Source organism: Salvelinus alpinus, chromosome 35 (genome assembly GCF_045679555.1).
Source record: "Salvelinus alpinus chromosome 35, SLU_Salpinus.1, whole genome shotgun sequence".
Lineage (NCBI taxonomy): Eukaryota > Metazoa > Chordata > Actinopteri > Salmoniformes > Salmonidae > Salvelinus > Salvelinus alpinus.
Genome location: NC_092120.1, coordinates 14,334,867 through 14,358,803, shown reverse-complemented (window position 1 = coordinate 14,358,803; position 23,937 = coordinate 14,334,867). Strand labels below are relative to the sequence as shown.

Below are 23,937 nucleotides of genomic sequence, written 5' to 3'. Positions count from 1 at the left end.
TCTTAGACGCAAGGATTATTACTGTATGTGTGCTTATGCTTGTTTCAAGGATTTCACTGTACACGCACGCACGCTCTCTCTCTCACACACACACCTGCTTTCTCGCTCACTCTGACACATCACACTCTTTCTTTTTATTGTGCACTACTCCCTACTTTTTGTTTAACTTTTCTTGTGTTTCTTTTATACTATATAAAGCGGCCTTGGGTCATTAAAAAGCGCTATAAATAGGCTGCCATGTATTAAATATGACGTTTTGACGGCATTTGTATATGTTGTACTTCTGGATGGAATTGATTGATTGTGAGCCCAGCACATTAGGAAAAGTAGGCTAGCCTTGTTCCAGACATTTAGATTTTAGGCCTCTGTTGAACAGAAGCAACAGTGGTTTACCCCTTCAGAATAAAACACAAAGACAAACCTACTGACTCATAATATGACCTAATTATGTTACAACAAAACTGCTTGACATTGACACCCACTTCAGCTCTGTCTCTGCATAAAAACGCCGGCGCGCCGATTGTAATGTCACGCCAATGGATAGACGCACTTCTTTCTCTGTTAAAATTTGCTCCATGGGGTATACCAGCAGGCTGCATCTTTGAACTATTGATATTATAGGAATTCAGTATTTATTCAGGCCATTAGTCTGGTTTTATCAGTGAAGTTACTCTCATCAAATAAAATAAACGCATGAAGAGGAACAACTTTACGCACAGCACACCTGCTAACACAATGAAGATAATTCTACTCATCATGGTATTTTCCCTCGTTTTGGCAACTGTCCTCAGCCAAAAAATCTATTTTGATGACAGTTGGAGAGAAGAAAATGAAACGGTAGGACATTTCTCTCAAATTGGCAAAAATATGTTTGAAACATTTGACTATAGCCTAGTGTCATTGTCGATATTAAGATAAAAAAATGTTTCAGCACTGTCCGGTACATTTGGAAATGTGGACTATTTAGGAAGCAGACACGGGCAGTGATAGGCTTCATAATTTGCATCTCATGATTAGCCTAGGCTACATTCAAATGAATAAGCTAAATTGTGTATTTTATTTATTCAGAGCAAATGGCCACAATCTGAGCAATACAAAGAAATCCTGAAAAGAATGACTCGAAAACCTGAGTCACGCAAATTCTTTGGTCTTATGGGGAAAAGAGGCTCTGGTATGCTAACTACTTTCTAGTTAGAATTCAATATTTTAAAGGACATATATTATTTTCTACAAAAGCTCATCTGTATTTTTGCTTTTTCCCTTCCACTCTTTGCAGCAAAATCCCAGGTAACAAGAAGAAGTAAGTGTTGCATTTAATAGGATCTCTGTGCCTTGTATCCCATTGATATCTTCATACTAGTAGCCTCAGTTAAATGCTATTGAAATAGTCATTGCCAACAAAGTCTAATGCATGATAGAATTACATATGATAAAGGTATGAACACCACTAAGGTGGAACTGGTCTTCATATACAATTCCTGCAAGACTCTCTGGTGTGTAATGTCAAAATGGGATCACTGTGGGAGATATACTTTTTTCAGTCTGAAATAGCCCTACTCACCTCTTTTCCAGGGCAGAAATTTGAGTCTTTTGTTGGACTGATGGGTAAAAGGAGCTCAGAGGAACAAGGTAAAATACCAGCATTTAGTGTCTGACTATTCTGAGTGAGTTTTTTTTCTCTTAGGACATACTGTTGATTACTGTTATTCCTGCAGGTAACTTCTAATGAATCTCCAAAGCAGCTACATACAACTTTGAATCAAAAGAATCAAGTGTGTACCAGGATGCACTGAAAATGTGTTTGCATGATTGTTTCAGTCAAGTGTGATGTCCAATATTTTGAAAACATTTTGCATCAAATTAAAAGTACTTGCAAAAATTGCTTTAGACAATTAAGGAAGATGCATATTACTGTGGTGTGAAATGTCAAATCTATTCAGGCAAATAACCTGTTAGTGCTCTGAAAACATTCATATTGTGCATGTAATGTGGCAGAATACTTATCAAAAGTAAAACCACTAAACTGAGACACGCTGAATGAAGGTGGCGATATGGTGCAGACAAAGCAGATTAATACTAAACTACAGAGCAAAATAAGTATCACATTTAAACTGTTTAAATTTCAGTAGGCCTACATAAAAGGTATTCTGAATGTAGTAATGCAGTATCAACATGCATCTCTTATCAGAATTCATTGCATTACAAGTCTATCACATTTTTATTAAGTGACTTTGTACAATACAAATAAAAAAATACAGATGAGTACATAGCCAAAGCAAAATATGGTGTTGACTTTCCTTTCCCACATAATCTGATGACATGTGGAGTTACAGAAACATTCCTTTCATTTATTTATTTTTGCTCTTTGTACGACTACTGAATGTACTTTAAACAGTCAATCCTCTTCAGAAACTAGTCAAAGCTTCAGAAAAATTCTCCATACAAAAAAAACATTACTTTAGCTGGCTCAGTATATATAAAAATAAACTAACTGAAATATAACATTTATGAAGTTAATGGTGGTCCAAGGCTAGTGAAATTAGCTAAAATCAGAAGAAAGCGTTACATTTTGGAAAAAGCTTCAGCCATAAAAAAGCCCAAGGTGCATTTTTGCCTCCAGATTTCCCATTACTCCTGTTGAGAGACTAAGACAGTTGTTTCGTGTTAGGCTACATTGCATGGGGAGCTGTTCAGTATGAGGTTTATCTGTTACACTTCACTAAACAAAAATTATTTTGTAAATGCCATTTCCTTTTCCACATCATGGAAGATCTTTTGTGCATGTAAACAAATAAAACCACTGAAACATGATTGTATAACAGTTCATTTTTTTTGTTGCTCTGCATTAAACGGTAAACATCAGTTGTTAAATAGACAATGCAACCTTGGGGGGAAGGGGGCAGTATTCAGTTATATATGGGTTTGGCCTGTCTAAGACGGTAAGTTTGGTTAAGGTAAACACATTCCTTGGAGAAGTCCACAGGCAGCTCTCTTCCGGTCATTGTGACAGTACATGCAGACCCAGCTGGGCTGTACAAGAGCTTTGGTGTTGGTTTGGTGCCCCACACGGATGTCCGAGCTGGCAACATTGGCAACAAGTACAACTTGGTGTTTCTGCAGACTGTCTCTAAAATATCTTCCCCTTCTTTTTGTTTTTTTCCAGAGTCCTGTAGAGGAGAATAGTATATAAGGCAATAAAATGACAAACATTTACAAACAGTGGTTGAGATAATTATACAGTGACATCTAGTGGGACACGCTGGTATTACATTCTGCAAAGACCATTGTGTCCAGTTAAGTTGTTCTCTCTATCCAACAGACAACACTAAATAGAGCTACTTTAGTAACAACCAAAGTCACCAGTTCAGGTGCGTGACAGATAGTGTTACCTGGAGGCATCCAGTCTCTGTTGCTCCAGGCGCTGATTGGTCTCCCAGTTGGCCCGGTCATCCTCAAACTGGCGTCTCTTCTCCTCCAGCTCCTTGTGCTGGGCCTCCAGATTCTTCTTCATCTGCTCATGACGCCTCGAGAGCTGCAGAAGAGACATTTAGAAAAAAATTGAAAAGGCATGATCACAACTGTATGACTCACTGAAAAAGTGACAATTGTTGTTAAGAGGACTATCCTGGTTAAATAAGTGTGCATTTGGAAATGTAACACTTCAGAGAGGGGCAGTGACACACACGTCATTAAAACACACCCCACTCACTGTCTCACTAAGACTTTCAGTGCATCAACACCCACCAAAAAGTTAGTGTTTATGCATCAGGAAGTAAGAAGTCAAACCATACGGTAGAGGTCAGTAGTGTAGTAAGGCAATGTGACTGATGTTACCTCAGCCTCGGAATCTCTCAGCTTCTGGATCTTCTCCTTGACCTTCATCTCAAACACCTGTTCCATTTCCATCTCCATCTTCTTCATCTTGGCCACGTGCTCCCTCCGCTCCTCCTCCATCTGAGCTAGGGGGCTCCTGCAGGGTCACACACACACGTATGCATGCAAACAGTCAGACCAGTCCTACAGTGCACCGACCTCCATCACACTGGAATAATCCGCACAGTAATGCCACCCCCATTTTCCTGCAGGGAATTGGTACATACAAGGATCTATGCATGAAAGGAACGGTAGGACCCAACAATGTGGTGACTGAAATGTGGAAAAGCAGAGGGAAGAAGAACCCCAATTTGCTCTGGAGCAGGGGACTCAAAGACCAGCACCAAGCAATCACGGAGCTGAGTTAGCTAAGCTGTTAGCATAGGCTAGTGAGTAACTGTAGTGAAATAGTGGTGCTTTGGGATGTTAGCTTAGCTAAATGTTAGTAAACGCAATTGAAAGTGAGAAGAAGCCACCAGTCCAACTACGCTAATTACATTTGAAGTATTTGCAATGTAATATGCATATTTATCAATTCCCAGTTGACTTCTCAATGTTGGCATCTACAGGGTTCCTGAGACATTGTCCGACATAAGGGGGAAGAACGGAGAGAAAACTGAACTGGGAAAAAGAGAACCCAGACAGGGGAGGAAAAAAGGTATATTAAAAATAATAATAATGATCTAAGGAAACATAAATTGACCACTTACATGCCTTCACCTGTGTCATGTCTAAAAAAACAGAAACACACACACACTTAGCATGCTGTGATGAAATCATGCACTACGACAACGGGAAAAAATAAACGGACTGACCGCACTAACAAAAAACATGGACTAAGAACGAAACATCTACTTTCTCACGGTAAACAAGGAAAAGTTCACAAAGAAACAAAACCACTTTTCAAGAGGCATGAAACGGTGTGTGTAGTAGCAGTAGTAGCATGTGTTTGGTGCATAGCTGTGCGTTAGGAACCGCAGTGTGTGAGGGTGTCTCTCAGTAAAGAGCTAAGATGCTGAGCGTGGTTGGTGTACATAACAGGGTCTTCGGTGTAAGAGAGCAACAGTGTGGAATTTAAAGGGATCGTTATGGATTTTGGCAATCATGCCCTTTTCTACTTCCCCGGAGTCAGATGAATTTGTGGATACCATTTTTATATATCTGTGTCCAGTATGAAGGAAGTTGCTATCTAGCGCAATACTAACTAGCATAAGCGCAATTGCTAACTAGCCTTAGCGCAATGACTGGAAGTCTATGGGTATAGACTTCCAGTCATTGCGCTTACGCTAGATAGCAACTTCCTTTAAACTGCACGAGAGACATAAAAATGGTATCCCAGAGTTCATCTGACTGAGGAAGTAGATAAAGGCCCTCATTGCCAAACTCCCGAAGTATCCCCTTAAGCTGTAATACCTGCATTTGGAATGATGGACCTATATTGGGGGGAAAAATACCTCCAAGAACACTACGACAATAACATCCATTTATATACAGCCTAAATATCACATCAATATGATAAAACATTTCAAATGTCCAGTAGATTATCTGTCATGTAAAATATGCCTTTGATCATTGACAAAGAGAGTTAGGCTATGCCTAATAGAGAACCATTGGTAGCTGTTGGACTCACTTGGTCGACTGTTGACCCTTGACCCTGTTGTTGTCCTGTCCGTTGTAGGTGACAGCCGCCAACTTCCTGCTGCGGTAGTTCTCATAGTGGACGTTATTGGTCACGTCCTTCAGGTCCTGCATGTGGGTTCTGTACGCACACAGAAAGACAGACAAAACAAGTCTTAGAAACCTAGCAAGTTGAGGCTATGGTCAATGTTGTTGACAACGTAACAAAAAAAATGCATTGTCATTTCCCCATTTTCTATCAATTGTTGTAACTTCATGTTTTGAGTCTGTACCTGATGAGCATGTCTCGTAGGATGGTGAAATCACAGTGGTCTCCGTTCTCAACTGCAAGGAAAGACAATCAATACATATTCAAACCGCTCTCCAGAAGGAGCCTCTTACTATTACCGATTTTCCTTCTCTGATCAAACTACATCTCCCATCATGCCTGGTACCTTCTGCCACTCCCCATGGGTACTGTCGTCCTCTGGTCCTCTTCCCGTTCACCTCGATGATGGTGTTACTGCCCACCACGGCCAGGGGCAGACGGTCCTGCAAGAAAAATAACACAATGACGTGTGAGACGAGTGTGTGTGTGTATATGCAACAGCCCTTCCAGAATTTTGTGATAGGCTAGTTGTGGGCCAAAATATTTGGTTTTGCTGCAGCAATTCAGATATTTCGCACGGCAATTTGTGATGACTTTGACCAATTTGGAAAAAAGTTTGACGTGCTGCTTGATTGAACCATTTTATGCTGTAAAAGTTAGTTATTGGTTAAAATGTCCAGCACTCTTTTTTTTGTGTGTGTTTTATGTGGTAATAGTGCAGTGACTGGTAATTTGCACGCTCTCGCACAATAAGCATGGAATTGTTGATTTTGCAAAAACTAATTGCGATCGCAATATCCAGGCGGGACTGATGTAGCTAAGTGCCTCACAGTTTAAATGGCTAAGTTCGTTGGTGCATGCATGGTGTTTAAAACTACTCGCAGTACATTTGTGTCATACCTTGATCTTCTTCACCAGTTTGTTCTCCTCCTCATCATCCGTCTCTGGGAACTCGTAGATCTGGATTTTGTGCTCCAGGATTTCCCGCATGATCTGGGGGACCGTTCAGTATGTTTTATTAACAAGGACCCCAATGACAATCCAAAAGACACGTGGGACAGTTCTTTATCATGTGGTATCAACTCCCTTCGGAATTTCCTCTGGGTAGTACATTCATACAGTCTGAAGGCATCGTCGGAGCAGTATGTGGAATAGGAAATGGCCCATTCTGCCCAAACAGTCTATTTCGATCTGCAACAATCAAGTCTTCGTGTTGGTAGACCCTTGATGCCCAGCCCCCAGACAGAGCCCACTGACCTGCTTCTTGAACCGTTGGCACTCCTCTGGGGTGAGAGTGTCTGCTTTTGCGATCAGTGGGATGACGTTCACCTTCTCATGCAACCGTTTCATAAACTCAATATCCAGAGGCTTCAGTCTGGAGGGAGACATGGCATAATAACATTAGTACCATAAATGGTGGGGTAGGGGTGCTGATGGACAGATTCAGTCCAGTATTTTCATAGCAAACCATGAAGCTCACATTTCTTTCCTTAAATCTAGTAACTAATGAAACATTGCAATGGAGCTCTAGTAGTGTAAACAAACAAGCAATATCAACGATGACAACACAAATAACTATTGTCTGTGTCCCCAGAACACTTTCCCCAGCTGTTTCTCATTAGCAGTGTCACCCTGCAAGGCACTCGAGTGTGAGTGAGCTATATCAGCTGGTGCTGTGAGGAGTGTGTGCGTGTGTGCGTGTGAGGGGTCAGTGTGTGTGAGGCCAGCATAAGCTGCTCATTCTAAGAGCCTGTCTCAACACTGACTGGGGGATTGCAAGGACAACGTCCCATAGAACAGAGTATGAACAGTGAACGCATGCACACACCCCATTTACCCCACAGCCACGTCACACACAGCCTTCTCTGACAGAGCCGATTCCCTTTAGCACTATCAGTCATATGAAACACAACTATGTATGTATACTGCAAAACAACCCTAAAGAGAGAGAAAAAAACCTTTAAGAGGCAGTAGCCAAAAATGATTGGAATTTCTAATATGGGGTAGTGTACTTTACACTTGTGAAATCTTATATAAATCTTATATAAATCTTAAGCAGCCCTCGCCATTCATTCACTGTCCGATCTCTCTCCCTACCACCTAGACTCACCCGTGTCCCGAGGGGGCGATGAAGTAGAGGCAGCACTGCACTCTGCTGTCGGGCATCAGTCGTCTGTTCACCCGCGACTCACAGTTGAGGAAATCCTCAAACTTGCTGTCTATGTGGTCGATGACCGGCTGCCAGCTGCGTGGTACATACAGCCACAGGGAGGAAACAAACCCACACACATTGAGCCAAAATGGTCACTACTTCCTGGAAACCTGTTCACAAGCTATGTCAAATGGGTCAAGATCAATGCATTTATTGGAGCCAAAATGGAGTTGTCAAACTTTGCGTACCAGTTGCTATTGTCCACAGCGTCGCCGAATCCTGGGGTGTCGACTATTGTGAGCAGGAGCTGGACACCACCTTCCTTTACTAACACTTTGGATTGCTCCACCTGGGAAATAGAGAATTATATTAGCATTCAATAGTTGTCTTGTCTAAATGCATACTATTACTATATTTGGTGTATGACAGTGAGATAGTGAACAATACAACTTTCCTAAGAACTGTCGTAAGAATATAAAGCTCTGGCTATTTAACAATGCCAGACCCAATGCGCTCAGCAAAACGCCTGTCTCCACAAGAGAGTGTTTGCAACAACACAGAAGAAATGAGCATACTGCCAATCCCAATGAAGGGAAAGAGGACCAAAACAACCTCTCAGGAAGACACCTTGTCCCCAATTGTGTAGCACACATTGAGGACAGTGGGTGACTCTCATTCTAGCTGCATGCTTCAACATGCAGTCTAACACTGTGTTATTACCTAACTATGTAGAGGAACCAGAAAAACAGATGAGCATCTGTGTGGAGATAACGTTGCGTTTTGGAGACCAAGTTTCTCTACTAAATGACATGCAGTGCCTTCAGAAAGTACTCACGCCCCTTGCCATTTTGTTGTGTTACAGCCTGAATTTAAAAATAATTATTTTGAGATTTTTTTGTCACAAGCCTACACACAATACCCCATAATGTCAAAGTGGAATAATGTTGGTCAATTCTTTTTTACAAACTGATTAAATAAACGAAAAGCTGAAACGTCTTGAATCGTGCAGTGAATTTCAAACACAGATTCAACCACAAAGACCAGGGATGTTTTCCAATGCCTCGCAAAGGGCACCTATTGGTAGATGGGTAGAAGAAGAAAAAGCAGCCATTCAATAGCCCTTTGAGCATGGTGAAGTTGTTAATTACACTTTGGATGTTGTATCATGACACCCAGTCACTAAAATGATACAGGCGTCCTTCCTAACTCAGTTGCCGGAGAGGTGACTTTAAAACAGTTGCAGCATTTAAAATGGCTGTGATCGGAGAAAACGGAGGATGGATCAACAACATTGTAGTTACTCCACAACACTAACCTAAATGACAGAGGAAGCATGTACAGAATACAAATATTCAAAAACATCCTGTTTACAACAAGGCACTAAAGTAATACTGCTAAAAAATGTGGCAAAGCAATTAACTTTTTGTCCTGAATACAAAGTGTTATGTTTGGGGCAAATCCAATACATTACCGAATTCCACTCTCCATATTTTTAAGTATAGTGGTGGCTGAATCATGTTATGGGTATGCTTGTACTCATTAATTAAGGACTGGGAAGTTTCAGGATAAAAAAGAAACGGAATACAGCTAAGCAAAGGCAAAATCCTAGAGGCAAACCTGGTTCAGTACGCTTTCCACCAGACACAGAGATGAATTCATCTTTCAGCAGGGCAGTAACCTAAAGGCCAAATCTACACTGGAGTTGCTTACCAAGAAGACAGTGAATGTTCCTGAGTGGCCGAGTTAAATCTACTGAAAATCTATGGCGAGACCTGAAAATGGTTGTCTAGTAATGATCAGCAACCAATTTGACAAAGCTTTAAAAAATGATTAAAATGATAAAAAAGGCAAATGTTCCATCCAGGTATGGAAAGCTCTTGGAGACTTACCCAGAAAGACTCACAGCTGTAATCGCTGCCAAATGTGCTTCTACAAAGTATCGACTGAGACTCAGGGGTGTGAAAACGTATGAACATGCATTTAATTTTCAATACACTTGCAAAAATGTACAACAACAAAAAACATAATTATGGGTTATTGTGTGTAGATGTGTGCGAATAGTTTTTGCTTTCATCCATTTTGAATTCAGGCTGTAACACAAAATGTGGAATAAGTCAAGGGGTATGAATACTTTAGTCTGCTCTATATCACAGAATGTGTTTCAAATTCCAAGGCATCAACACTGAGGCAAACTAACATGGTCATCGGTGGAAAAAGGATATTCAACAAGAGAATACAGGACTGTTAAGCAGAAGTGTTTTAAACTACCTGTACAGTCTTTTTGACTCTGTGCGAAGGCCCAGGGTATTCTGACGAGTACAAATCTGTTAGGAACAGAGAGTTGATCAACGTGGACTTGCCCAATCCCGATTCACCTAGAAAAAAGAATAAAAACAGTTGCAGTAAAACAATCTATTTATTTTTGATCATAAAGCCTAATGACAGTGTTGCTACATTAGGGTCAGTGTCATTTTAAAACGAGGGAATCAATGCAACTCAAATCACCATACTGGCCTAGTGTGCACAGTATAACACATAGCTATACCAGCAAGAACACAACATTTAAAAGATATAAGGGAACACTGACATTATAAACAGCTAACCATACATGTTGAAAGCTGGTACACCCCACTGTGTGATAGCTATTCATGCAACTTTAGAGGCATCCAATGGTACTGTAGAAGCATCGAATAAAGCCCAGCCAATAAATCCCAAAGGTCATGTCTTTGATTGAGGGCCATTGACATTTGTCCAAGACGACCATCCATCTGAATGATTGTGTAAAGGGCTAGGACAACAGCTCCTAGTCTGAACGTGGCTAGAGAATGCCTTATGCCGGCTGTGTGGTCCCGTTTATCTAGTATGGCTAGCCATTGTGTGCCTGGTCTCCATGCTCCTGGTGAATGGAATCATTAACGCAGTGGAAATGACCACTGGCACTGACCTCGATCATTAACGAGCTGCTGTTTACAGGCTACAGTATTGGGAGTTGAGCGCTACCATTTCAGTGTTGAGCGATTGCACTTGACAACGTGCATTTCAATGCCCATCTTCATACTCCTATGAGTATGAACGGCTAGTTTGTATCAACACACCAGTGTTTTCCATGTAACAGGACAGGTTGGCGTGCTGCGCTCAGCGAGGCATAGTGTGCTGTGCCAGTCACTGCTGATAACGCCAGCCCTTTCTGACATTACCAGTGACATGGGCTCATAGCTCCTCAAGACTGGGTAGAGGAGCAGGCTCTGCCTACTGCTGAGGCAGTGTGTTTGTAACAGTATACAAAACTGATATTGCAGAAATAGGACTTTAAAAATCGTATTATTATTCTCATTGCAGCAATCAGGCTGGCGAAATCGTCAAGGCATTTTTGGGCCCCAACAGCCAACTTGGGCACCATCCAACACACTGCCTTTAAAGGATATTTTTACACAGCAGGGTAAATCATGGTGACTTGTTTAAGAGGAACCCCGTTGCATGCGAGTGCCTGGCAAGGCAGGCATGTTTAGATAGGCTACTGACAAGTATAGCCTAACTTCTTAAAATTAAAAAAAATCAATGATAAACCCATGACTGGCTCAGAAAGAGGCTGTTGTTGAGATGAACTGCGAGACAAACTATTCTTAGCAGTGAGGGAGAAATTCTGCTATGCCGACCACAGGAAATGGTTTGACCCAAAGAAACATTTTCCCTCCAAACAGTGACTGATTAGCAAATGAAGGTCCTGGCCGAGTTCAACGACCGCATCCAAGTACTTCAAAAAAAAAAATACCCTTGTATTTTTGATAATACTGCGCAGTTTTTAATAAATCAAAGCTATTTTAATAGGCAGGCAGATGTGAAAAAAAGTTAAATGAGAGGTTGACTGAGAGGAGGTTAACCACACACACGCACACACTTTGCTTGCACATAACTGTGGTCACACACACATTCCTGTCTACAAATTTAACTTACCATATACAGCCTTACCTGGTCAACTGTATTGTGTAAACTGAAATGACTGAAAACATGACTCGGTTGAACCATGACCTCAATATATGAACAGCATTTTCTTACCCACAACCATCAGGGTGAATTCAAAGCCTCTCTTCACTGATTTTCTGTACACTTGGTTGGGAAGGCTAGCAAAGCCCACATACCCCTCCAGATTCTTTTGTTGCTGGAAAGTAACATATGAGCACAACATCATCACCACAGCATTTGCAATGTTATGTAACAGGCCTAGGATACTTTAAAATTAGGATAAAGTCCTTCTGATAAACAGGCAAATCAACATCGGCCTAACTGACCAATCCATCCATACTTACAGCTGTTTTATGGAAATAATCATGCGATGTGGTCCAACGTGAGGTAAGAGCCAAAGGAGAGAACACACGCGACAACAGTCAATATCAGCAATAATCCTAACACAGAATTATTTTCACAAACTGGAAAACCTGGGGATAAATAACATGTGCTTAGGCTAGCAAGCATAACATCACAGAGTTGGATAGTATGATAATGTTATTCACTGTTGTTGGCTTCACCATGGGGTATAACGGAGTCCAATCTCTGTTGATGCCCTTAGCCTTGGACTGTCGTTCAAATATTTTCAATTGAAAGCCTATGTCAGTGCAAAATGATCGTTCAAATTGTATGTCTTCTTTATGTCCATGCATGGTATGAGTGAGATCACTATCTGTACACCAGTGGAGGCTGGTGGGAGGAGCTATAGGAGGACGGGCTCATTGTAATGGATAGAATAAAAGAAACGTGTCAAACCTGGCTTCCATGTGTTTGATACTGTTCCATATATTCCATTCCAGCCATCACAATGAGCCCGTCCTCCCACAGCATCCACTGCTTTACACTGTTACATGAAAAATGTAACAAATCCTTCTTCACGATTATGCTAGCTAGTGTGGTTTCCGTTTCAGTTTGCGGGTCAACTGAAGGAAGTGGTGAGAGGTGTACACTCATGACTGCATGAGAAAAATGTGTATCTTCACCACAATTTAAATAGGCCTTCTTTAATAAAAACCTGACTCACTTTCACTTCGTCCTACCCTAAACCAATTTGAAAAGGCAGACACCCAAAGATACCCCATCTTCACACTTGACCATACTCTGGTTTGCTGTTTTCGACACTATAGGGTGTCACACACACTTCAATCTATTTTTCAGTGTCGAACTCATGGGGAAATCAAGTGTTTGAAATAACTGGAAGTAAATACATTGCTTGACATTATTGTTTTGCTAGCTAACCATTAACAATGGCTTGCTTGGTGAATACTGGGACAATAATTTAAGGGTAGGGTCTTGGCGTTAGCATTTTCTGAATCGTAGGCTAACAAGCCAGCTGGCTAACGTTAGGTGGTGAACATGACGTTATCGCCACACACTGGAAAAAAAGCTAGCTAGCGTTACCTCGATGGAGTTTACTTAACAAACACCAGATACATAGAATAAGACATTCGCTTTTGGAATGAACCACTAGGTAGGTAAACATTTAGGAAAGTAATTAGTGATGAGGTAGAAAATAACTACACAGGAAATGCCTTAGCTAACGCTAACCTGCTAGCTAAACTAGCAACTCATCCAACAACTGGTGGGGGGGACGACTGGGCGTTGGTTACTCAGACAATTAGAAAGCCACAAACAACCATTACTTTAAAATAGCCATTCTGATACAACAAGCTATACATGTAATTTCCAAAGCAGTTTTAGGACATTTTTGATACAGTAAGTAGGCTCACCCATAATGTTGACGTTCGCTGCCGCTCAGAAACCGATCATTCACAACCCGACATTCCGCTTCTTACCACTAGCGCATACCTACGTACTATGGCCGACGTAATTTCACACCTGAACGACGGAGAGTACGCCAGATACAATGCGTACTGAGATTATGAATAGCAAAAATTAAGGACCAAATATCTCGCGGTAGTTTGTTCATTGCCTGAGTTATCCACATGCTATCGCGACAACAATATTACATTTTTGCTTAAGAGAATCTCTGTTTTAATTTGATGTATTTTCCATCAACAGAAACCTGACAGAAACTCTGCATCTACTTAACTTTCCAAAATCGGAAGTTTATTTTGCATATAGATCGATGCACACAGGTTAGTAGTTTATGAAAAATAAATATTAATCAAAATAAGAGCTATAAACCTACTTGTTAAATACAGTTATTTAGTATTAATATGTTTATTTATGCACTTGGTGAAACTGGAACAACCACTGAACTATAATAACAGGGGAACAACAAACAACTACATTCCAAAGACAAAATTATCTGGTGACGGAATGTGAAAAAAAGGCGTCAGTTGTATCCATAGAAACTACCACATAATAATGTTGCTTCCTCCTATTGGTTAAAACTATCATCAAATTCAGTATGACCTTTTCCAATTCGGGCACATACTTTCCCATAATATGCCCATGAATAAACTGCATCATTGAAGGAGAAAACAAGCTTGAAAAATAATAATAAAATAACAGGTGTATCTTACATATTTGCCATGGTGAAGGAGGGTAAGGGACTGCTCAGTGGCTCAAAGGAAACATGTTTGTCCTTTGTTTTGTGTTCCCTTGTAGTGGATGGCTGCATTATTCCCGAACTATGTCGCACATGTTGTTGTTCAGTGTTACTAGCTACCGCTAGGCTAATGTTTCTAAAACAGACTATGTTTATTTGTATATTGAGAGCAGTTACAATGTACCAAATGCCATGATATTGAATGCATTGTTATACTTTGTCAATTATCGGAAGTTGAACCTCAGGTAATGACCCATGGAAGCAGAAGGGAGTTTGTATAATGCCCAACCCATTTAAAAAGGTGAGAAGAGCAGGCAAACTACTCCACAAGTTAAAGGGACCAGACAAGAAGTATGTCGTATTGAAGTCATTTCAGGTTCAGTCAATTCAGATACTGCACATGCATAATGTCAAAATAGGCCTACTTTTTTGGGGACATTTTCAACTAAAATATTTGCACACAACTGATATCCTGTTTTGACTGGAATAAAACGATTGACCAAAAGGTAACACTTTTTAGGGAATCAGATGATCTCAGGAAACTTCTGTCCCTGCTTGAAACTAATGCTCACAGACACCAGGTAAGGACATGTCAATTCATATGAATGTCAAACCCTCTATTTTGTGTACAATATGATGTGATCAGGTTTGTCTGCCTGACATCCCAGCTGCTGCCTGACATTCCAGGTGGCAGCATTGAGACAGTCATGTAAGGTCCGCAACAGTGGAGGAAGATCCCAGACCACTCTCCAGCTAAATAATGCATGCAAAAATAGGAGTCAGATTCACATCATCTCTGAAGATCCTGAGCTGGAGAAATTCAGGTATATCCCTAAATAATGCATTTAGGATTCCTTAAATATTATTGATCACATAATTAACTTTTCTTACACATCTTTCCTTCTAACACCGCAACATCCAGAAATCAACATTGTTTCAACAGTCATCCTCAACATATGCTCTTTTTGGAGATCCTTACCTCTTTGGTCAAGAACAGACTGTGCATGTAGTCTCATGCAGTTTCAACAATTTTTGTGCAGCTGATGTTGTTGATGAAGGTCTTGAAAGTTGCTCAGTTGTGTGTGTACTTCCGTTGTAGTGACTGGGTCGACCATGCACCACCTGAGTCTGTCCTTAGAGTGCTCATCTGTCTGCAATTGCTTATAAGAGAACCCCTTTATCATGTAAAACGAATGATGGTCCTTTTCTTCCTTCAACTTCATATGATGTAAAATAGATATGACTTGTGCTGCCTTTCTTTTATGACTTGTTGACAAAAACCTGACAAGCAAGCAGGACAATTCAACACTCTGAATTCAGGTATATTTTTTAATTCTCTTCATACCCTCTCTTTTCAGAGAGTTTTTCATCAACTCCAAGCTGTTGATCTTCTTGCAAGGGTAAATGTACTTTAAATCTATTTTTAAAAACCTTCAAGTCTGACAGCTTGTGTTGCTTTTTATAGTTGCCGCTTTCTGTCCCGTTCACTCCCTCTCCAGTACATGGAGTTGATGTGCAGCAGTTATCTGGAGTGTGGAAAGCAGACATTTGCTATGGAGAAGTTGGTCACTATGACATGTGAGTTATCAAATCCCCCCAAAAAGTAGCCTGTATTTCCCTCAATGTCCATCCTTATCATTCCTTGTCTTTTCATTCCTGAATAGATATGTTTCAGAAACTGTCTGCAGTGGAGGACCAAAGGCAGTGGGTTATTGAGAGTGGAGCTCATAAGGTAAACAATTGTAAAAATTGCACTGCCTTGTACAATATACTATAGGATTGTGTTAAATAAAGAACTGTACTCCTAACTGACTGTTAGTCCAATGTCTGATCCCCATTACTTGTGGATAGGTTTCTTTCTGTCTGGGAAAGTAGTAACTAATGAGCATATAATGATATAAGATTTCATGCTCATGCTCAGACCCTGGTAAAGCTCCTATCAACACATGACAGCAGTGTGTTACTAGGTTCCCTCCTAGCACTCACCTCATTGGCTGAGAGGTAACTGCTCTTATAAAGGGACCTTGGGACATCATGCATACCTTTTAGTAAGAGTATACACTGTAGCTAACACTTAAATACATCGCTTGATCTATCCCCTTGTTCAGAATGCAAGGAGAAGATAGGAGAGTTGTCAATCGTGGAGAATCTTCTTGTTATACTACAAGATTATGACTTATTGTCCATAAGGTACAGTGCCTACCTCCCTAATCAGTCACACACTATGCGTTCATCTTTAAGCAATAAAGTTGCTTCAAAATAAACAGTTTGCCTTACACCCCCATCAACAGCACGACTATATCAGTAGCAATAACATGCACCTTCCAATGTCTTGCTTTGATGTGTGTTTTGCATATCCATTTTTCTTTGTGTCCCTTTCAGGATGAGTGCAGAGTTGCTGCGGCTGCTTTCCCCGGTGTGGCAGGTGCGGGAGCAGGTGAGGGAGTGCGAGGGCCTGCCAGTGCTGCTCAGGCTGCTGCCCGGGGAGCACCTGAAGCTGATGTGGAGTGTAGTGTGGGTCCTGGTCCAGCTGTGTGAGGAGCCAGACACCAGCGCCGAGATACACACCTGGGGAGGGGTGCAACAGCTGCTCCACATCCTCAACAGGTGAGAGGCTGCCTCTGGATAGACTAAAGAAGTATCATAAAAGTTCATGGAGAGCATAGACTACTCAGGAGTTCACTGGGTCAAATGCAGTATATTGGGTGAGGCCTAGGTAGTGCATATTATGACCTTGAGAAAATTGTGATTATGAGAAAATGGTATGCAACCTCTGGTTAGGCTAAAAATGTCACGCCATGTCTCTGTTTCACCTATTCCTGTGATTGTCTCCTCCCCCTCTGGGTGTCGCCTATTTCCCCCAGTGTATATATTTCTGTGTTTCCTGTCTCTCTGTGCCAGTTTGTCTTTTATGTTTAGTCAACCAGCGTGTTTTTCCCATACTCCTTTTGCTATTCTCCTTTTTCTAGTCCTCCCAGTTTTGACCCTTGCCTGTTTCTGGACTCTGTACCCGCCTGCCTGACCAGCCTGCCTGACCATTCTGCCTGCCTTGACCACGAGCCTGTCTGCCACTCTGTACCTCCTGGACTCTGATCTGGTTTTGACCTTTTTGCCTGTCCACGACCATTCTCTTGCCTACCCCTTTGGATTAATAAACACTGTAAGACTCCAACCATCTGCCTCCTGTGTCTGCATCTGGGTCTCGCCTTGTGCCTTGATAAAAATAGTATTTCAAACTTTAGAACATATATTAATCAAGAGTTACTTAAGAGTTTAGTGGGTCAAAGACAGTGGTTGAAACATTGGTTAGTGCATATTATAACCATGAGAAAATGAAGTTGATGAGAAAGCGGTAAGCAACCCAGATCAGTAGACTTCTGTAATGTAATGTACCGTTCCAGTGAACGGGCGTACGTTTCGGACCGCTCCTCTATCGAGGCCAATGCAGCAGGACGCATCCAGAGACAGCACATCAGTGAGGAGCTCAGTCCGCAGGAGGGTGTGGACGACACCATGTCTCTACAGTCAGGTAGGAACGTACCCTGGATATGTTGACTATAGATCCTACAGATGGATCTACGTCCAACATAATCTTATGTAAATGTCTGTCTTTATTGCAGCATGCTGTGCGGCTCTGACTGAGCTCGTTTTGGATGACACCACTGCACATCAGGTGGTTCAGGTAAGGGCACCTACCCACAAACAGAAACAGAGTGTTGGCTGCCGTTAGAATGGTCAATGAACTGGGCAGTATTTAGGACTATGATATTGATTCAGAATTGTGTTCGTGGAAAGGACATTTTTGAAATGCGTTCTCTTTGCTTCATCAGGAGAATGGGGTAATTGCGAAATTGATTCTGCCACAACGCTTTCTCAATGGACCAAAAGCAATATCCCTACAGGTATTACACATGCTTTAGATAATGGTGTAATTACAATTATCATGTCATGTTTGTCCTTATACTGCAATGATAGTAATTATGTTATTGTTGATGTTGACAGTGCTATGCATTTCGGAACCTACGTTTCCTCTTCAGCATGGAATGTAACCGACATCTTTCAGAAAATGTATGAAAATCATTTTCTGTTTCAGGCTCTTTCCTACAGATTTATTTGAGATGTTCATTGATGTTGGACATTATGTGAGAGACATCACTGTCTATGAGGCACTTCAAGCAAAAGTTTCTCTCTACACGGTGAGACAACTACTATACTGTAAAAACGACTATACGTAACATACAGGTAAACACCAACATATAGCGTCTTAAAAGGTTGTTGGGCCACCATAAACCAAAACCGCTTCAATGCATCTTGGCATAGATTCTACAAGTGTCTGTAACAATATTGTGGAAGCACCTGCTTTCAATATACTTTTTATCCCTCATTTACTCAAGTGTTTTCATTATTTTGGCAGTTAGCTGTACATTCAAGGGCCCTCTCCTGTCTCCTTTTACCTGTTAAATACATTTAGAATGTAATGTAAAGCCCCGTATAATATGCTTTGGGGACCTTTAACAGAATGTGACTGGCAGAACGGGTGTTATATGTGGAGAATGAGGGCTGCAGTAGAGATCTCAGATAGGGGGGAATGAGGCCTAAGAGGGTTTTATAAATAAACATCAACCAGTGGGTCTTGCGACAGGTATACAAAGATGACCAGTTTACAGAGGAGTATAGAGTGCAGTAATGTGTCCTGTAAGGAGCATTGGTGGCAAATCTGATGGCCGAATGGTAAAGAACATCTAGCCGCTCGTGAGCACCCTTACCTGTCTATCTATAAATTACGTCTTCGTAATCTAGCATGGGTAGGATGGTCATCTGAATCAGGGTTAGTTTGACAGGTGGGGTGAAAGAGGAGCGATTACGATAGAGGAAACCATGTCTAGATTTAACTTTAGCCTGCAGCTTTGATATGTGCTGAGACAAGGACAGTGTACTATCTAGCCATACTCCCAAGTACTTGTATGAGGTGACTACCTCAAGCTCTAAACCCTCAGAGTTAGTAATCACACCTGTGGGAGGTGGGGCATTCTTCCTAGCAAACCACATTACCTTTGTTTTGGAGGTGTACAGAACAAGGTTAAGGGTAGAGAAAGCTTGTTGGATGCTAAGAAAGCTTTGTTGTAGAGCAATTAACACAAAATCCAGGGAGGGGCCAGCTGAGTATAAGACTGTATCATCTGCATATAAATGGATGAGAGAGCTTCCTACTGCCTGAGCTATATTGTTGATGTAAATTGAGAAGAGCGTGTGGCCTAGGATCAAGCCTTGGGGTACTCCTTAGTGACAGGTGGTGGCTGAGACAGCAGATTGTCTGACTTTATACACCGCACTCTTTGAGAGAGGTAGTTAGCAAACCAGCCCAAAGATCTCTGAGACACCAATACTCCTTAGCCGGCCCACAAGAATGGAATGGTCTTCCGTATCAAAAGCTTTGGCCAAGTCAATAAAAATAGCAGCACAATATTGCTTAGAATCAAGAGCAATGGTGACATCATTGAGGACCTTTAAGGTTGCAGTGACACATCCATAACCTGAGCGGAAACCAGATTACATACCAGAGAGAATACTATAGACATCAAGAAAGCCAGTCAGTTGATTATTGACATGTTTTTCCAACACATTTTGATTAACAGGGCAAAATAGTAATAGGCCTATAACAGTCAGGATCAGCTTGATCTCCCCCTTTAAATAAAGGGCGAACCGTAATATCACTCCACACGTCATTAACATTCTTTCTGGTATATTTTCTACCGGTTTGGTTTTGATTGTTGTGTGCGGTTGTGCTGAGAGGTGAGGAAACAGAGTGGACAGAACCTTCTGGCTCTGAAGGAAGCGTATCTCCACAACCCTGCCTTTGGCAAAGATAAGAAGTCCAGAGACAGCAACGTGGAGAAGATAGTTTCTGAGCTCACCATCGTTAAGGAACAGGTTAGAATTGGTTTACTATCGGCCAGATACAGTAGTTCATGTCTCACACATAGCTTTTGTTTGTTGATATTCTACCGTGTGGTTTTATACAGTATTACCTACAACACACCAGTCAGTAGATATTTTTGAATGATGAGCACTTTTTCTCTGTTCCCTGAAAATGACCCATCCAAATGTTGTGAAATATCACAAGACATTCTTGGAAGGTAAGTATCAGACACACCACTATATTGAGTTAACATTATTAAAATACCAGCTTTATAAATGGCTATGAACACTGTTTCAGGTGACAGGCTGTACATTGTCATGGAGTCGATATAAGGTGTTCCCCTCTGGGACCATTTCAACTCTCTGAAAGAGAAGGAGCAGCAATTCACAGAGGAGAGACTTTGGGACATATTCATCCAGGTAAGTATCGGCCTCCATTGCTTTGCACTGACAACAAAGCTACTGTGACCGTGAATTCTCTCTTGGATAATTACTATGAAGGAATGAATTAATCAATGCTATGATGTTGTTTACTAAAGAGTGCATATCCTTGTTTGGTTTTTTCTCCCGATGAAATTCCTCGGATGTGTCTGGCTTTAAGGTACCTGCACAGGGAGAAGAGGATCATCCACCAAGACCTAATAACGTCATGCTGGGAGAAAGGGACAAAGTCACTATCAGTCAGTCAATCACAGTTGTCCTTTTCATGCTCTATTTCTCTCTCCTCATGGCATCTCCTACTAAAACCAGAGGCACACGTAAACGGGAATGAGTCAAATTCTTCAGCAAACCACTTACCATTCATTTTACGTACATCATGTCCTTATGCCTGAAGGTATACGTGTCGGTAAAACATTTGACCTGAATCCATTTCAGCTGGCTAAACAGAAACAGGAGAACAGCAAGCTAACATCAGTGGTTGGGACCATACTGTACTCCTGGTGAGTTGTGTATAATAGTTACTCAGGGGAGATTTCAGGTAGATCTGTCCTGATGATGAAGTAGGTCGTCTCTAAGGTACGACTGCCTTTAGCAAGCTTCATGACTGACACTCCAATATCATTTGAATGATCTCTACAACTGCCCCTTATTGTGTGTGTGTATATGTGTGAGTGTAGTCCAGAGATAGTGAAGAGTGAGGCGTATGGGGAGAAGGCTGATGTCTGGGCTAGCGGATGTATCCTCTACCAGATGGCTACACTGAGGCCTCCGTTCTATAACAGCAACATGCTCTCCCTCGCCACCAAGGTGACACGCAAACGCACATATACACACACACTACTCACATAGGTTCTCTATGTACCTAAGGCTATTGTTGCTAAACTGTGATTTGTGTTGGTAGATTGTGGAGGCAGTCTATGAACCAGTGGAGCAAGGCCTTTTCTCAGAGAGAGTCACAGACATGATTAAATGGTAAGATGTTAAAGTGAATTAATTTATGTTTCACTTAAATATTTTTGATGTGGATAGCAAAGGGCTCTCATTGCATCACACAAATCAATGATGGACAGTGCTTGACAAGATGCTACATTATCTGATTACTACCTAAATAACTCCCATAATACCCCTCAGGTGCCTGACAACCGACGCAGACTTGCGTCCAGACATCGTGGAAGTCAGCTCCAAGATCTCTGACATCATGATGAGGTTCATGGACAGCTTGTACACCTCCCAGAATGCTTTGGAGAGGAGGGCGGAGCGAGACAGGAAGCGAGCACAGAAGTACTTCCTGGAGAGCCATCGGGGCAGGGGCAGCTGCCGCCACTCCTCTAAAGACCAGGAGAAAACCCCTAGTAGGACTGATGAGTCCATGGTACCATACTTCTCTTTAGGCCACAGCTCAAACCAAAGCAAAAAAATACACCGCCAAGGTAAATCTTCCCTGGATTATATGGCCATAATTTATGTTTCTCATAAAACATTTGCTACCATGTTGATTATGATCTATATGTTTATATAGATAATGGCTCCGATGGAGATCTAGATCCCTCTCATACCAACATCTCCACTGCCTCGGGGTATAAAGACGCTGGTGAGCACTTGAATTCAGATCTTTCAGTTACTAGGAGTATTCCCAAGTGAAATGTTTGGATTGGAATCAATTGATCTTCGTTATTGTTAAAGGGCCGGTAAAGAGCAGCATCAGTGCTTCTGTGGCAGATGAACAAATCTTAGCTGGGTGAGTCTGATGATCGTACTCTGATATATTATATGTTGTTGAATATTACCCATATCATCATTTCATCTGAAGAGTGCCTATACTGTTTGTGTCATGACAACAGTTTGTCAGTCAAGTGATAAAATAACCATCCTGTTTTCCTCAGTGGTGAGTTTGCTGTTCTGAAGCCAAAAACCCCGACCAGCTAAATTGGGTAATTTTGAAGGATGTTCTGCTTTCCTCCTTTAACTCTTTAGTTAAAAGGGTTCAACTCAACTGATAAACATGTGGGTTTCATAGCGTCAGCAGGAATCTGTGTATCTCAGAGGAAGGTTCGGCAGATCGATGATCCCATCCAAAAACTCCTGGTATCACCTGGTCTATATGTACTTTAGATTTTCATTCGATTTAGAGTTCCGGTAATATAATGAGATATACCAGTTTGTTGGTGTATAAAGTATGTCTAGACATTTGAACCATTATATTTAAAATCATACTGTTTTTCACCATTTTATGTTCAGCTTCCCCCAGCTCTTCAGCACAGTGTCAAACGGCGGGCGATTGAGAGATTCAAAATGTCCCTGTTCCACTACGGAAGCAGTCCCTACAGTCTCAAGGTGGAGCTTAACAAGGTAAGTACAAGACACCAGGAACTTACAACAACGTTAGAGCGATCTGCCTCAACTTTGGAGTTGAACTGCGGTAGTCAGCGTGGCATTGTAAGCCTATATACCAGTCTAGTTCATCTAACGGGTTAAATCCGTATGTGTTGATCTCCATTTTGTTTCCAGCTGCTCTAGGGGTCTCCAGAGCCAATGGAGTCGGGCTCAGACTGGTGGTCTCTGGTCCAGTCGTTTGGAGGAGACCATCTAGGTGCTGCCAAGCAAGGTACGCTAACCTCAGTGCTAGTGCATACTGGTTAACATAGCAATCTAACAGTACTGAGGCAACAGCCACAGCTACATGATTGTTGTGTACTCACGTTGTCTCCCATGGGGGTTGCTATAACTCTGTCTATGTGTTTACAAGCCTAAAATGTATCTGCTAACAAGTCTAACTTTGTGCTACAGGTGATATGGAAAATGGGAATCAGCTATGAGCAGATGTAGGTTAGTATCTGGGATTTTTTTTAATGTATAGAAATAAATACAGTAAGTTAGCCTGTTGAAGTTGACATTTTTGGACATGTCTATGTCTGGCTGAAACGGAGAAAGTGGAAATATGGATGGTATAAGTGATAATTCCTTTCAGGCCATTATAGAGGAGGTTCTGGAGGAGAATGGATAGAACGCAATGAGGAATGACCAGGGTGCAACAGGGACAAACAAGTGACCTCCATCCTTTATATATCATGTCTTTATTAGCATGCTAGTGTTTTCCAGTCACACTGTCGAAATGGGCTGGCACTACATTCCTTTGAGAGGCTGATAACCTTGATACACAGTCTACATAAAGGGGAAGTGTTTCACGACAGGCTCAAACAGAGACAAATAGGGTCAGAGTACTGATTTCGGGTCAAAGAAACCAGTCATACTTCTCTATCAATATGCATATTAGACTATTTATGGCCTAAGACATTGAAACTGTAT

The 23,937-nt window shown here is 41.5% G+C and overlaps 2 protein-coding genes and 1 pseudogene across 3 annotated transcripts; 2 read left to right on the top strand and 1 right to left on the bottom strand.

Annotated features, from left to right (window-relative positions):
• Positions 1 to 526: 526 nt before the first annotated feature.
• On the top strand, positions 527 to 2,281 carry LOC139564672 (protachykinin-like). The gene is made up of 5 exons (XM_071384408.1): positions 527 to 837; positions 1,069 to 1,171; positions 1,277 to 1,300; positions 1,573 to 1,629; positions 1,716 to 2,281. The coding sequence occupies exons 1-5, from the start codon at positions 694 to 696 to the stop codon at positions 1,724 to 1,726; spliced, it is 339 nt and encodes a 112-aa protein (XP_071240509.1). The 5' UTR covers positions 527 to 693; the 3' UTR covers positions 1,727 to 2,281.
• Positions 2,200 to 11,952, bottom strand: LOC139564671 (septin-7-like). 2 transcript variants are annotated; one of them, XM_071384406.1, is made up of 13 exons: positions 11,808 to 11,952; positions 10,020 to 10,126; positions 8,000 to 8,100; positions 7,710 to 7,844; positions 6,857 to 6,974; positions 6,500 to 6,592; positions 5,946 to 6,042; positions 5,784 to 5,835; positions 5,504 to 5,632; positions 4,584 to 4,604; positions 3,835 to 3,970; positions 3,390 to 3,532; positions 2,200 to 3,167 (listed from the first exon to the last, which is right to left on the bottom strand). In XM_071384406.1, exons 1-13 carry the CDS (start codon positions 11,938 to 11,940, stop codon positions 3,128 to 3,130), a joined length of 1,305 nt encoding a protein of 434 aa, XP_071240507.1. In that variant the 5' UTR covers positions 11,941 to 11,952; the 3' UTR covers positions 2,200 to 3,127. The 2 variants fall into 2 exon arrangements, with proteins under 2 accessions (XP_071240507.1, XP_071240508.1); XM_071384407.1 differs by lacking the exon at positions 4,584 to 4,604.
• Positions 11,953 to 14,723: 2,771 nt separating this feature from the next.
• Positions 14,724 to 23,680, top strand: LOC139564101 (serine/threonine-protein kinase Nek10-like; annotated as a pseudogene).
• The last annotated feature ends 257 nt before the right edge of the window (positions 23,681 to 23,937 follow it).

What these genes read in the sequence shown, in the direction of transcription:
- LOC139564672 (XM_071384408.1), top strand. Translation starts at nt 694, where the DNA reads ATGAAGAGGAACAACTTTACGCACAGCACACCTGCTAACACAATGAAG. An exon ending in GGAGAGAAGAAAATGAAACG is followed by an intron (nt 838 to 1,068) that starts GTAGGACATTTC and finishes TTATTTATTCAG; the next exon opens with AGCAAATGGCCACAATCTGA. An exon ending in ATCCCAGGTAACAAGAAGAA is followed by an intron (nt 1,301 to 1,572) that starts GTAAGTGTTGCA and finishes CCTCTTTTCCAG; the next exon opens with GGCAGAAATTTGAGTCTTTT.
- LOC139564671 (XM_071384406.1), bottom strand. Translation starts at nt 11,940, where the DNA reads ATGATGTTGTGCTCATATGTTACTTTCCAGCAACAAAAGAATCTGGAG. An exon ending in ATTCACCCTGATGGTTGTGG is followed by an intron (nt 10,127 to 11,807) that starts GTAAGAAAATGC and finishes TCTTTTTTCTAG; the next exon opens with GTGAATCGGGATTGGGCAAG. An exon ending in CATGACACAGGTGAAGGCAT is followed by an intron (nt 3,971 to 4,583) that starts GTAAGTGGTCAA and finishes GTGACCCTGCAG; the next exon opens with GAGCCCCCTAGCTCAGATGG.